This window comes from Salvia splendens, chromosome 6 (assembly GCF_004379255.2).
Source record: "Salvia splendens isolate huo1 chromosome 6, SspV2, whole genome shotgun sequence".
NCBI classification, from domain to species: Eukaryota; Viridiplantae; Streptophyta; class Magnoliopsida; order Lamiales; family Lamiaceae; genus Salvia; species Salvia splendens.
This window is the reverse complement of record NC_056037.1, coordinates 26906681-26921700: the sequence shown is the minus strand read 5'-3', so window position 1 is coordinate 26921700 and position 15020 is coordinate 26906681. Positions and strand designations below refer to the sequence as shown.

At 37.6% G+C, this 15020-nt stretch overlaps 1 protein-coding gene and 1 non-coding gene across 5 annotated transcripts; both read left to right on the top strand.

Annotated features, from left to right (window-relative positions):
• Positions 1–5817: 5817 nt before the first annotated feature.
• On the top strand, positions 5818–13645 carry LOC121809409 (endo-1,4-beta-xylanase 1-like). 4 transcript variants are annotated; one of them, XM_042210011.1, is made up of 11 exons: positions 5818–6120; positions 6218–6303; positions 6396–6458; positions 7373–7740; positions 7815–7974; positions 9306–9673; positions 9745–9904; positions 10233–10585; positions 11297–11474; positions 11551–12087; positions 12348–13645. In XM_042210011.1, the coding sequence occupies exons 2-11, from the start codon at positions 6235–6237 to the stop codon at positions 13467–13469; spliced, it is 3378 nt and encodes a 1125-aa protein (XP_042065945.1). In that variant the 5' UTR covers positions 5818–6120; positions 6218–6234; the 3' UTR covers positions 13470–13645. The 4 variants fall into 4 exon arrangements, with proteins under 4 accessions (XP_042065945.1, XP_042065948.1, XP_042065944.1 ...); XM_042210014.1 differs by having other exon boundaries at positions 5818–6124; positions 7376–7740; XM_042210010.1 differs by having other exon boundaries at positions 5818–6124.
• An 888-nt stretch (positions 13646–14533) lies between these two features.
• LOC121810133 lies at positions 14534–14641 on the top strand. The gene has a single exon (XR_006052391.1). It is a non-coding gene; the product is annotated as a U6 spliceosomal RNA (small nuclear RNA).
• Positions 14642–15020: the final 379 nt, after the last annotated feature.

Here is a 15020-nt window from a genome sequence, read left to right as displayed (position 1 = left end):
CGTTGGCGTGCGCACGACCTGCCATGATTGGAGAAGAACATGCTACTGCCACTACGTGTGATTTGATTCTCTAATTCTCAAATAGATTTCGATGAAAGTTAATCAAATCTTCAAACTATGTAATGATTACTAACCAAGGATATTGATTAATCAGTACACTATATTCACGTAATGAAAACAAAATTGAATCGCACAAAATAAATTATGCATTGATTCACCCAAAAAAATGCAGCGTCCAATTCTCCTTTCCGACGTCAATTGTTCATTGATTTTTTTATGTTAAAATATTTCGACGGAAACAATAACACAAAAAACGAAATCAAGAATGCATTCAAGCAATTCATATAACATGAAATTAATCCACATAATCAGAGCAAAAAATTGGCTCTGACAATTGATGGGGTTTGGAGCCCCTTGCACAACGGAAGACATGCATAAACAAATAAATCAGAACTACAGATCTATTTGACTGATTATGGGATTAATTGATTCACATGTTAAACAATCAATTGCATGCTAGAACGCACATTAATTCATGCTTAAGGAATTTAACCCTAATTCATGAATTCCTACGGTTTAGAATTACCGATCTGATTCTCCAAAAAATCGATGATTGCTTGCGCCTTCTCCACGTGATGTTCTTCATACTCAACCACGAACCTTGGTTTGGAGCCCCTTGCACAGCGGAAGACATGCATAAACAAATAAATCAGAACTACTGATCTATTTGACTGATTATGTGATTAATTGATTCACATGTTAAACAATCAATTGCATGCTAGAACGCACATTAATTCATGCTTAAGGAATTTAACCCTAATTCATGAATTCCTACAGTTTAGAATTACCGATCTGATTCTCCAAAAAATCGACGATTGTTTGCGCCTTCTCCACGTGATGTTCTTCATAATCAACCACGAACCTTCTAATTTGTATCCCGAGCTCAGAATCTGACCTTTGGATGGGCAAAGCTTGTCAGAATTGAAAGGACTTAACTAGGCAGAAGACTGAACTTCAGTTCCGTCACGAATTTTTATCATTAAAATCAATTCATTTAGTCTTCTATCTAGTCTCCTTTATATAAAGTTATGATGGGCCAGATTAGGGATCCATGGAGGTTGGACTTTTACTAATTAAATTGAGCCTCAATTTAATACAGGTCCAATAGAATATTATTATCATCCACTATAGTATAATAATATTGACTGCCCGTCCAATCCCAAATTACGAATAATCCGGGCTTTACCTCTTTAATTTATTATTTCCCGTGTTTAAGATATAAATATCCATTAATTAATTTAAGTCCGCTATTTGACTTTAATTAATTAATATCTTTTTCCAAGAGTTGTCTAGTTCAAAATCTTTATTTATTATTCTGGAATAAATTTCAACCGGCCGGGTTTCTGAATAATAAAACCTTTTTCGAACACCTCTTGAGGATATTATCAAACTGGACTCACCCAACACATGATTCAGTGCAATAACAATACTAGCACCTCTAGACATTGATCACCACTACCCAAGATACCAGGATTCTTGGATTGTGAAAAATTCGCACCATTTGATAAATCAAAGTAGTGCATAATCAATATCGTATGCTCAATGTTATGTCAACAATGATTAAGAAATAACAATCACCGAGACCTCGTCTTTTAGTAAATAGCAAGAAAGACTTATCTCAACTGTTAGATCCTTCAGTGCTATACCACACTAGTGTCGTTTATTTCCAAAGGTAAGGAAACATGCGGGCTGACACTGCAACCTTTCATGATAGGTAGCCAAAGCGTATCTAGGTTGTGAAATTATTTTTCTCTTCTACAAAGAACCGACTGCGTCACCTTCTGTGAACGTCGTTCACGACCAGTCTACTATGTAGAAGAATTAGACTTATTTGCTTCTTATACATTCAAATGTTTGAGATACATCTTATAAATGCACAAGCAAACATCAATGCGACAAAATTACTTCTTTTTGCCTTGGGATAAAAGTGGATTGTAGAGTTTATTGTATACAAGCAATTCTATCCGTGCAACATGTTCGAAATATGCTTTTCAGTATACCAATTCTAACAATTATACCCAAATTTGGGTTTCTACCACTACTATATTGCGCAACTGCTCCTCTGCCCAAACTAGGGTTTCTGACGTTGCTGCATTCTGCGCTATTATGGTTCTGCTATACCACTATTTCTGAAATTACAGTTCTGCTATGCTCTACTCCGCTACTCTGCCCAAACTAGGGTTTTTACATTGCTGCATTTTGCGCTATTATTTGCATGCGCTCTTGCTTGCTTTTTATCTACCTGTGTTCTTGTCAGCAGTTATTATTCTACTCCTCCTCTTACAGTTGTCCTCCTGCTACAGTTGCTACTCTGCTACAACTGTCACTACTACGCTGCATCTACTACTTCTGCTCTACAGTTGCTACTCTGCTACAACTGTCACTGCCCTGCATCTGCTACTTCTGCTACAGTTGCAACAACTGCCCTACAGCTTCTGCTACAGTTGCAACAACTGCCCTACAGCTTCTGCTACAGTTGCAACAACTGCCCTACAGCTTCTGCTACAGTTGCAACAACTGCCCTACAGTTGCTACTCTGCTACAGCTGATACTACTACCCTGCATCTGCTACAGTTGCAACTACTGTCCAGCTGCTACTCTGCTACAGCTGACACTAACTACCATGCATCTGCTACTCTACTGCAGTTGCTACTACTGCTCTGCATCTGCTACTGCAGTTGCTACTACTGCCCTATAGCTGCTGCTACAACTTATGCAACAGATGCAACTACTACTGCCCTATAGTTTCGGCTACTACTATTGCTGCCGATGTTTGGGGAAAAACATTTTTGAGAACTTTGTACCAAGCTGGACACAATATAGATGTTCCCGCTTGAGGGAGAGTGTTAAGAATATTAGTATTCTGTCCCACATCGGTGATGTGACATAGCCTAGCTTAGTCTCTTGTACTATATATATGTGGCATGTGTTGAGTAATAAAATACACCAAATACACTACTACTTTCTCTACTATGTTTATTTACTTTTCCGCTTATATCTATATTTTACTGTTCTACAGCCCCCTCCAAGCATTCAGGCAATTCTTCCACTTCCAATGCATGCAGTCAATGCTGCCAACCATACCGGGAAATCCGTGGACTGTTTTGTGAAAATGAAGCAACCATTGACAATCTTCGGTGGTAGGTGCCCAAAGGAATTCCTCACCGAAAGCAGAACGAACGATGTCGCAAAAATTTTTGAGGCATTCGATTCCAGTTGACTCACCCACATGCAAATACTCATCAAAGAGGTATCCAAGCCCCTTGGCCTAGCGGTAAAGGGTGCTTAGATACCGCGTCCATCCTGGAGGTCACGAGTTCGACTCTTGGGAGGCGCAACTTGGGGATTAATTTCCCTTGGGGGTGATAGTTTACTTGCTTGTACCCATGTTTGGGGGTGGCAGTTTACTTGTTTGTACCCAACCAGACAACGAAGCGCAGCTCGGTGGTAAGACGCTTCACCTCCGACCTATAGGTCGGGGGTCCGAGTCACTTCGGGGGGTAGATGGGGAACCATCGTTGATCCTCCTTAAAAAAATACTCATCGAAGAGGTCAGCCGTTTGCCCAGTAGCTAGTTGTCGGAGGGCACAAGCACACTTTTGCAACGCTGAGAGACTTTGCCGACCGGTTGCGTCTCTACGTGATTGAAAGTATTCAACACGGGCGAACAATGTGTTGACAATACGCATAAAGAACCTTTTTGACATGCGAAAACGGCGAAAGTAATCTTCTGGAAACCGCGGCGAGTCAGAAAAATAGTCGGCAACGAGCCTTTCGTGGGCTCCCTCCGGTCACGAGGGATGTAGCGGCGATTTGATCTAATTGGTCGAGGAGGAGGGGCGGGGGTGGCGGCGACGACATAGGCTTCATAGGCGGCATGATATTGTTCATAGTATTCTTGTTCTTCGCGCTCCGCTTCCGCAATGATATCGTTCATATCCATTTTTGAATTTAGAGAGTGTTTGAGTGAATGAGGAAGATGTAGGTGAGTTGTATGAAAAAATATGAATGAGGGATAATTTGATGTGAAAAATGAATGATGAATGTGTGTATTTATAGATGATTTTGGGATTAAAAAGATTTTAAAAAATAAAAAAATGGTAATAAAACGGCTATATTTTTGGGAATCCGAAAATATATTTTTTTTTAATTTTTAATACTCCATCTGTCCACAAAAAATAGAGCACATTTGCCATTTTGGATGTCCACAAAAAATAGAGCACATTTAAAAAGGAAAGTTTTCAACAACTTCTCTCTTACTTTTTTCTATTCTCTCTTATTAATAATATGGACGCCACATTCCACTAACACAACTTTTCTCTTACTTTTTCACATTCTCTCTTACTTTTTTCCCTTCCCTCTTACTAATAATATGGACCCCACATTCCACCAAAACTACTTCTCTCTTACTTTACCAATTTCACATTAAAACCCGTGTCATTCACAATGTGTCCTATTTTTCATGGACAGAGGGAGTATTATTTTTTATTTTTTTTAAAAAAAAATAGAAATTGCCAACGGCTAAGCCGTTGGCGAATAGAAACGCGCTACGTCGCCTTGCTTAGCGGCACGGACGTGCTTGATGCATCGAGCAGCGCCGTGCCGTTGGTAAGAGTACAGCGGCGGATAGCAGGGTGCCGCGCCGTCGGCACGGACGACGTCCTTCAGCAAGAGCACCGTTTGGGATGCTCTTAGGTGCACCAACATTAATTGAATCTATCTATGCATATATAAAACGATACTTTTCTGAAAATTTACATGAATGCCATTTAGGTGGAGAACTTTTTTTATTGATTGATCATAAAGTAAAAACTATTGGACAAATAATTGTACAATAAAATGCAAAAAAATTAATTTCTTAAAGAAGTTTGGAAACACTTGTAAATAGATGCACCACCATTAATTGAATTTGCATTTATGTGAACTTATTTTCTGATTGTAACATAGCAAGGGTGATTCTTCTTGGAATCCGACGACCGCTCGGGACAAACATATCAAATTAGCTAGAAATGTCTAAAATCTTTCGATTTATCTATTTCTAAAAGTTTGAACACTTAAACATTAGTTTTGAGTTCGATGTGTTGAAAACATAAAATAAAATAAAGAAAAAGATAGCTCACCGGGATAACGTCAGCGTCGCCAGAAGGGAGATGACACGAGCGGTGCGTACAGGCAGTGGCAACAAGGACAGATGCATCGGTTGTTGCGTTAAACCAAGGATTGACAGCGACAAGCACGACGATAAAATAATGGTTCGGTAAAATACAGAAAAACTAGCTTCATTACATGAATGTCATTTAAAGGGAAAACTTTTCTATTAGTTAAATCAAAAGACAAAACTATTGAACAAATAATGGTGCAATAAAATATAGAAAAACTAGCTTCTTAAAGCAGTTTTGAAATCTATACATATGCTTTGAAAAATAGTCTCATCTTTTCATTGCGATGTGTCCACAGAAAATAATCTCATCCAAAAATTAAAAGTTTATTTTAAATTATTAACACCTTTTTATCAACTTATTCTCTTTTTCTTTGTTCATCGTACTTTATCCACTTTTGTCATTATTTCATACTCCTTACTTAAACAATTTTCATGAATTTATTTTTAATGCACGGAGGGATAATATACTTTTACAATTTAAATTTTCTATAAATTTTTTATTTAAATTATGTTGTTTATTATTTTAATCATATATGAAAATTGATTTATTTGAAAAAGAAGTGAATAGTATCCCATCAGAGTCGGTTCCTATGCATGCAGCAGCTTCTCTACTTCCAAACATTTTGTATTCAAAATCAGATTTCAGCAGCAATCGATTTGCAGATAGGCAAAGCATGACATTGCTGTGAAGCAAATTAATCTATAAATTATCAAATAAAACCTGCAAAATCTTCCACTCAAATTCAAGCATCCCAATCCCAAACGCACAGCATCCCCTGAGGAAACGTCACTCATCCGATCCGATGACTAAATTCCGCATAAATCAATCTTCTACTGCACCTAAATCTGTCTATTTAAAGCCCAAAGTGAAGATGATTGTGCCATTTCAATTTGTGTATGTATGTATGTATCTATCTCCACTCGACAATTGATTGGTTACTTGACAATTGACCTCGCCTTTGCTTAACTTAGATTTCACTTTTCGAAATTTGGCAGAGCGGAGCTTGTATATAATGGGGCGCTTCCTAAATTGCTGCTTCACGATTCCGGTCGGTAACCAAACTTCAGATTCGCAGCCGCAGGTAGGGGGCGTTGACCAATCAGTTTTTGGAATAGTCAATTTTTTCTTCTCATTTTGATTTAATGATTATTTTTTTTGAAAATGTGATTTTAGGGATCAATCGACTTTATGGAGAAGCCATCCAGTAGCAACGCCAATGGTAAAACTCCTTCTGAGGTAATGATGGTTATCTGTTTTGGGCATTGTTTGAGCTGTTATCCTTGTTTGCCTATGAATTAATTTTTGTGTTTAAGTATGATCACACCATTAGTTCTTTTACATTGATCATATTTTGTTTGTGTTAGTGTTATGTGGATTCCTCTTCTTTTTGGTGCTTCATGGTGCTAGATGATTGAAAATTGGGTTTTGGATGAGCTTAGATATGCTGATATTTTTATGTTATGGCTTTAGAGAAAAGATATACTATCTGTTTTTGTTGATCTTATTGTGCAATGTCAAGAATGAGATTTGGTAGCATCATGTTAACCCCATCAGTAGTGGTATTTGGCTGATGGGCTTAAGTTTGTATTATAGTCTCTACGAGATGTTTGAAGATTAGAGAAAGGGGTTTTTTTAGTTTTATTCCTCCAGCTTTTATCCGTTGAGCAATGTTATTTATGGAATAACTTTTATCCGTTGAGCGATGATCCTTTCACGCGCCACCATCTAATCACTTAGTTTTTCTCCAACTTTTCTCTGTATTTTGATTTGTCTCTCAAAATATATATTTTATAATTTGAATTGTATACATTTTTTGTTTAAATCATGTACTGCCTCCCTCCCACGATAAGAGTCACATTTCACTTTTACCATAAATGGTAAGTAGACCCCATATTCCTCCAGGTTGAAGTAGTGTGATTTGATGGTTTTGGAATTTGCTTGCGTATTATCGGTTCTGCCGTCATCAATTTTCGGGGGCATCCGTTTTCTTATTTTTTAATTAAACAGCAAGTGTATTGCTTGAATTTAACCCTTTATCAGCATGAAAAGTTTGTAACATTTATAGGCCCTTCCGTCATACATTTCTAATTTTCTATCATCAAGTTCATACTATCATTTTTATCAGTCACTTTTTGGGATGTCTCTGGCAGAAGTCAAATGAGGAATTGAATGATACAACCAGCAGACCTGCAACTAATGTCATCCTGAACCATGACTTTTCTGGAGGACTTGATTCATGGCATCCTAATGGCTGTGATGGCTTTGCGGTTTCGTCAGAATCTGGTTATCCTCAAGGGGTTTCAACTAGCCTACATGGGTGTTTCGCCAAAGTTACAAACCGGAATGAATGCTGGCAAGGCCTCGAACAACATATAACCAACAGGGTTTCTGCAGGATCCACTTATACAGTATGTGCTTGGGTTGGAATATCAGGATCTGGTCAAGCTGTTGCTGATGTGCAGGCCACTCTGAAACTTGAATACCAAGACTCATCAGTTGACTATTTATTCATTGGAAGGTAAATTCTTTTTCTCTTTGAGTTTGATCCTATTGCTTAATATCATCATTTTGATTGCCTCTAGCCATCTTCAGGACTTCTGCTTCCATGGAGCGCTTTGAAAAGTTAGAAGGGAGTTTTTGTTTATCCACTATGCCTCACAGAGTTACATTTTACATTGAGGGACCTCCCCCTGGCATTGACATACTCATAAAATCAGTAGTAGTTTCTGCCCTTGATTCCTGTCAATATGATGTAAGTTTATCTGATATCTACAACCCACTTTCTTTAAATGACTGGTCAAGGGCTTGATAACCGGTAATTGTTATTTTCTCTTTACATTATTATGTTATGAGTAATGTTAGATTAATACATTATGGATTGAAGCTTGTAAAAAATGTTTAGTTTATTAGCTTGCATAATTTGCATGTGCCATAGTCCTTGGTTATTGAACATCTGGAAAAGCTTACTTTTGGAACATACTAATTTCATTCTTTACTCTTAGATATAGGCGAAGTTAAGCCTGATCAAGTATGTATTACCTACCAGCAACTTTGCAGGAGTTAGCTTCAGTTTGAATCTACTTAGTTGCCATTAAGATTTATTAAGTTAAATTCCCTCTAAGTTTAACCAAGTGTGCATTTCCATCCCTAAAGATTGTTTGGGAGCAATTGATTCCAAATCCTCAAATTAATGCTTCAACTAAACTCAGACTTCAGGTAGACTATAAAGAATAGAGCAACTACACAAGTCCTCTGTCAATTTCAAGAATCCATGTCTACTTCCTGGTTATAATCACGCAAGGACATAGGTGCAAAAACACTTGCCACTAACTTCGGCTTCCAACTCATAGTATCCATATTTCGATGCATCCTCGGGGGGATGCATGAAATTTCCCAAAAAGGTTAAAAGATAATGTAAATGTGCGAGTCCGGGTGCGTAAATTTTCCGACCAATTTTAGGCTGCTTATGGCGAGAATACACATAACTACGAGTACTATTAGAAAGCTCATTTGACGAACTTTCTAATTGTGCTTTAAATTTGACTAGTGCCACATGAAGGAGTAATTTTTCAATTGTCGTGCAGAGGAGCTATCTAATGGTGCTTCAAAAAATTAAACCGAGATAAGCCTATATTTTTTCTTTTGATTTAAGTGACAAGAATCAAGATCAATCTTTTTTTTGAGCTTGACATTCAGTTACTCTTGTGCAAGGTCAAGAATGAGATTGTGTAGCATCATGTTAATCTCATAGCAGCGGTGTTTTGGTACATATTATGGAGTACAACAGTTTTGAAGATTAGAAAGCTGAACTTTTTCTTTTTACTACTCCAGCATGAATTAGTATCATTTGATGATTTGAAATCTTCTTTCAAATGTATAGCTTCTTCTATAATGAATCGTCAGGGAAATCCCAAACATTTTTGGCAAGTGTGTAGCTTGATTTTCACCCTGCATCAGCCTGAAATTCTTGTTTGCTACATTTGTTGGGCCTGGTGCTGTAGTCTATGTGATATGTGATTACACATATCTATCATCAAGTTCATATCATCATCAGTCCTTTTCTTTTTGGCATATTTCTGGCAGAATTCGAACGAGGAATTGAATGATACAACAAGCAGACCTGCAACTAATGTCATCCTGAACCATGACTTTTCTGGAGGACTTGATTCATGGCATCCTAATGGCTGTGATGGCTCTGTTGTTTCCTCAGACTCTGGTTATTCTCAACGGATATCAGCTAGTCTAAATGGTCCTTTTGCCAGAGTTACGAACCGGAGTGAATGCTGGCAAGGACTCGAACAAGACATAACAAATAGGGTTTCTGCAGGTTCCACTTACACAGTATGTGCTTGGGTTGGAATATCAGGATCTGGTCAAGTTGTTGCTGATGTGCAGGCCACTCTGAAACTTGAATACCAACACTCATCAGTTAGCTATTTATCCATTGGAAGGTAAATTCTTTTTCTCTGATTTAAATCTGTTTCTTGAGATCACGATCTTGATTACCATGAGCCTTCTTCAGAATTTCTGCTTCCATGGAGTGCTTTGAAAAGCTAGAAGGGATTTTTTGTTTATCAACTATGCCTCAGAGAGTTATATTTTACATGGAGGGACCTCCGCCTGGCATTGACATACTCGTAAAATCAGTAGTAGTTTCCTGCCCTGGTTCCAGTCAATATGTTGTAAGTTTATTTACAAACTACTTTTTCTTTAAATGACTGGTCACATGCTCAATAGCCAGTAAGTATGTTTTTCTCTTGAGTCCATGTTTTTCTCTTGAGTCCACACCCTTAAATTTATAGTTCATTGAACTAAATTTTCCACTGGTGCTAAATAGAGTGCAATTACACCACTGCTGGTCTTTGGCCATCTAAATATTGTCAGGAAATATTCAGTATGCACAATCTATCTATATTTAAAGAAAAAGTCTTCTGCTGTTTTGATATGATACTCCTTCACCTTTCATATGCAATACTATACTGAAGTGGTCTGTTTGTTTTCATCTAACAGACCCAAAGCAAAAGTTCTCTCTGTGATGAGGATAGTGACATTGTACAGAACCCAAGATTTGATGATGGCCTTAATAACTGGTCTGGGAGAGGTTGCAAAATTGTTTTGAATGAGTCTATGGCAGGTGGAAAAATTCTTCCACAGACGGGAAAATATTTTGCATCAACAGCAAATCGTACTCAGAACTGGAATGGAATTCAACAAGAGATAACGAGCAGAGTGCAGAAGAAGCTTGCCTATGAGATTTTTGCTACAGTGCGGATATTTGGTAACAATGTCAGTAGTGCAGATGTTAGAGCTACACTGTGGGTTCAGACAGCAGATCTGCGTGAACAATACATAGGTGTTGCGAGGTATGTACTCTAACCAAAATGTGCCTGTTACGATCTTCAGTTTTTGTAAAGAAATTCGTATATCCTATCTCTTCTGGTGGATTGGCTTTGAGAGCAGTCATCAACTGGTAGACATTCCGAGTAACCAATGGCCAGACTGAACTTGCCAATATGAAGTCTTGAGTTTTCCTTTGAGAACTAGAGTTCCTAACAATTGATAATCACCATTTCTAAATACTAACTTACCCTATTGGCCTAGAGTCAGTCCATGATAAGATTGAGCCAAAAGAACCCACGAATAAATATACCTAGTAGAAATTTAATAAAATTAATATATTGTGCTCTGAAGTACCACTGGTTAAAACATGTAACATGTCATTTCGTCTGAGTCGTATTTTTTGGTTTTCATGGAAGACCAAATTCGTAGACATTTCTGAGTGTATTATCGTTCAATCAGTCTTGTATTAGGTTTTAGTGGATACTGTTGTTTTGTTCTTACGAGTTCCTGGATAAGATGCAAGGGAAAAGATATGACTAGAGTCACTAAACTGATGCACCAAGGCTTATTTTTCATTCTTGTTTTCACATGTTTCTTAATCACACTTTGTAACTGAACTGGGTAGCATATCTTGTCTGATTTATGCATGGGATTTTAGGTAATAAAATGTGATCAGCCCTATACAGTATGCATATTCTGTAAGTCTTTTTTCTTAGAAGTATGCTGGTTTTCAGTGTGCAGGCAACAGATAAAGATTGGGTGCAGTCGCATGGAAAATTTCTTTTAAATAGCTTGCCTTCACGGGTTATTATATATTTGGAAGGTCCGCCTCCGGGCACTGATATTCTTCTTAACAATTTAGTTGTAAAGCATGCTCCGAAAGCTCCACCTGCATCCCGACCAGCCACTCAGGTAACTGAATAATTAAACTGGCAGTCTTAGAATGAAGATAATGACTCATAGTTCTACCTTTTTTCTGCCTCTCCAGATCTCTCTTTTCGGATTTAATATTGTTGCTAATAGCAACCTTACACAAGGCACCAATGGGTGGTTCCCACTTGGAAACTGCAATCTTAGTATTGGCAATGGTGCACCACATATCCATCCTCCAATGGCTCAAGAGTCTCTTGGACCTAAGGAGCCATTGAGTGGTTGCTATATTGTTGTAACTAATCGTACTCAAACATGGATGGGCCCAGCTCAGACGATTACAGAAAGAGTGCAACTTTTTTTGACTTATCAAGTGTCTGCATGGGTACGAATTGGAAGTTGGACAACTAGACCTCAGAGTGTCAATGTGGCTCTTGGTGTGGACTCTCAATGGGTAAATGGTGGCCAAGTTGAGATTAATGATGATAAATGGCATGAAATTGGCGGATCTTTCAGAATTGAGAATCGAGCCACGAAGATAATAGTTTATGTACAGGGTCCGGATCCTGGGGTTGATTTAATGGTTGCAGGGCTACAAATCTTTCCAGTGGACAGATCTGCGAGATTCAAACACTTGAAAACACAAACTGATAAGGTTAGTTCTGAACTTCTGGCTTTTGGTGTATTAGAAAACTACTAAAAGTAGGTTTTCAGCTTTAAAACACATTTTATTGATTGTCCAACGTACGTTTGTGCTAGCACCAGACGATGATATTAATTTTTCAATTTTGTCAGACATGATAAAAAAACCCTGGTTTTTCTTGGTGTAAAGACTTTTTCCAGATTTCTATAAAATTTACTATCCATTATGTTGATATGTATTTTCACAATATTGGTATATGTTTAACTGTGCAGATACGCAAGCGGGATGTTATGTTGAAGTTTACCACATCAGATTCATGTCCTCCGTTTGGAACCTTTGTGAAAATTAGACAAACTCAAAACAGCTTTCCATTTGGTTCATGTGTAAGCAGGACAAATATAGACAATGAGGACTTCGTTAATTTCTTTGTGAAGAACTTCAACTGGGCTGTTTTTGGTAATGAGTTGAAGTGGTATTGGACGGAGCCGAACAAAGGAAACTTCAACTACAAAGACGCTGATGACCTTTTGAATTTTTGTTCAAGCCAAAACATTCAACTTCGTGAGCATTGTATCTTCTGGGAGGTGGAGTCAACAGTTCAGTCATGGGTACGAGCTTTGACCAAAAATGATCTGATGACAGCGGTTCAAAACCGTTTGACAGGCCTACTGACCCGTTACAAGGGTAAGTTTAAGCACCATGATGTCAACAATGAAATGCTGCATGGATCGTTCTACCAAGATCGTCTGGGAAAAGATATCAGGGCAAACATGTTCAAGATTGCACATCAGCTGGACCCGTCTGCCACCCTTTTTGTGAACGACTATCACATTGAGGATGGATGTGACTCACATTCATCACCCGAGAAGTACATTCAGCACATCCTTGACCTCCAAGAGCAGGGAGCACCTGTCGGAGGAATAGGCATACAGGGTCACATAGATCATCCAGTTGGGCCAATTGTCTGTTCCGCTCTTAATAAGTTGGCGATTCTTGGCCTCCCGATCTGGTTCACAGAACTCGATGTCTCTTCCACTAATGAGTATGTTAGAGCTGATGATTTGGAAGTTATGCTTCGCGAAGCTTTTGCCCACCCTGCAGTTGAGGGTGTGATGTTGTGGGGATTCTGGGAGCTCTTCATGAGCCGAGACAACGGACACTTGGTTAATGCAGAAGGGGACGTCAACGAAGCTGGTAAAAAATATCTTGCTCTCAAGGAAGAGTGGCTGTCAAAATGTCACGGCCATATCGATGAACAAGGCCATTTCGAGTTCAGGGGATTTCATGGATCATATGAAGTTGAAATTGTTAGTATTTTACAAGATGAGAAAGTGACCAAGACATTTGTAGTTGATCCAGGTGAGGATCCTCTTGTGATAACCTTCAATATCTAGTTATTTTTATTCTTTCTGGTGCAGATTGTTGTTACATGATTGTTACTTGGCAATGTAATATTTGATAATATAATAAACTGTTTTAGCTGTTGCTTTCTTTGTAAGATGAAATTGAATAGTACGTTAATGGTTGAACTGTTGACATACTTGAAAAGAGTAAAACCACCATTGGTTATTGTTTGTTTGCACATTAGAGGAATGCTCCTTTTTAATTTAATTATTACCATTATAGTGATCTAATATTGATTTACTTTTCAGATTACCAAATTTATGCTCCTTTCTATTTCCTCTCTCTATCTAAAGCAACTTGCACTGTTACTTTAGTAGAATAATTAACAAATTTGATGTATATGGATTATGTGGAGAGAATAAAGCGTAAAAGAGAATAATTCTTTTTGCTAAAAGTTTTAAATGACACAAATAATTTGGGATGACTTGAAATAAGCGTAAAAGAGAATAATTCTTTTTGCTAAAAGTTTTAAATGACACAAATAATTTGGGATGACTTGAAATGCAATTTATTGCTAGTAGCTTAGGATGGAGAGAGTAGTTAACCTATTCTATATCCATTAATTAATTGAGCTTTCTATTGGCCCCGAATATAATTAATTATTTTTTTTAAAACTTCCGTTGTTGAATATACTCCATAATTAATGAATTTTTTAAGAAAAATAAAACTTTCGTTGTCGAATATAATTAATTTCTTTATCCAAAGAAGGCTAAGAGTTATGAAGCTCTTATTTTATTTTGGAAAATTCCAACTAGCTACGTTTCTATACAGTATAGCTTTGTTCATAACATTCCTTGTGGGTCGGCAGACAGAGACCCAACTTTATAAAGTAACAATACTAACCCTTCTTGTATGCTAGTTACTACTATCCAAGATGCAATGAAATATTGGATGACGAAAAACCTTAACATATTGACAAGTCATTTTAACGTATAACCAACATCATATGTTCAATATTACTTCTATAAATTTAGTAAAAATGTAATCACTGATATCTCTTACTTGATTACTCAACAAAGAAGTGATGGGGATATAATAGACTATTACTATTTGAGTCCATTCGAAGATATCTAATAAATTGGAACGATAAAGAGAAGATTAACAATTAACATTTCTCATGCACAAGATGACATGCATAATTAGAGAAATACACACAATTATTAGATATTAATTACTCCCCGTCTTACTAAATATGACATACTTTTCTTTTTAGTTTGTCCCAACCAAGATGACTCATTACTATAAATGGAAACACATTTATCTCTACTTTATTCTCTCTCTTACCTTACTCTCTCCACTTAACGCACGAAATAGAATTGTATAAACCTCCTTGTCGCCCAAGGAAGGGGTCATCTTCCTTGGGACGGAGGGAGTACCTAATTACATTACAAAATCTAATTATACAAAATGGGCCTCTGATGCGCCTGGGCCTACCCTGTGCTTCAGATGCTCTCGGGCCTGGGTTTACAAAATAGCCCAATTAGAGCCCATTCCAACCAATCAGGCCAGACCCGCTTCGTTTCACTAATGGACCGGACCAT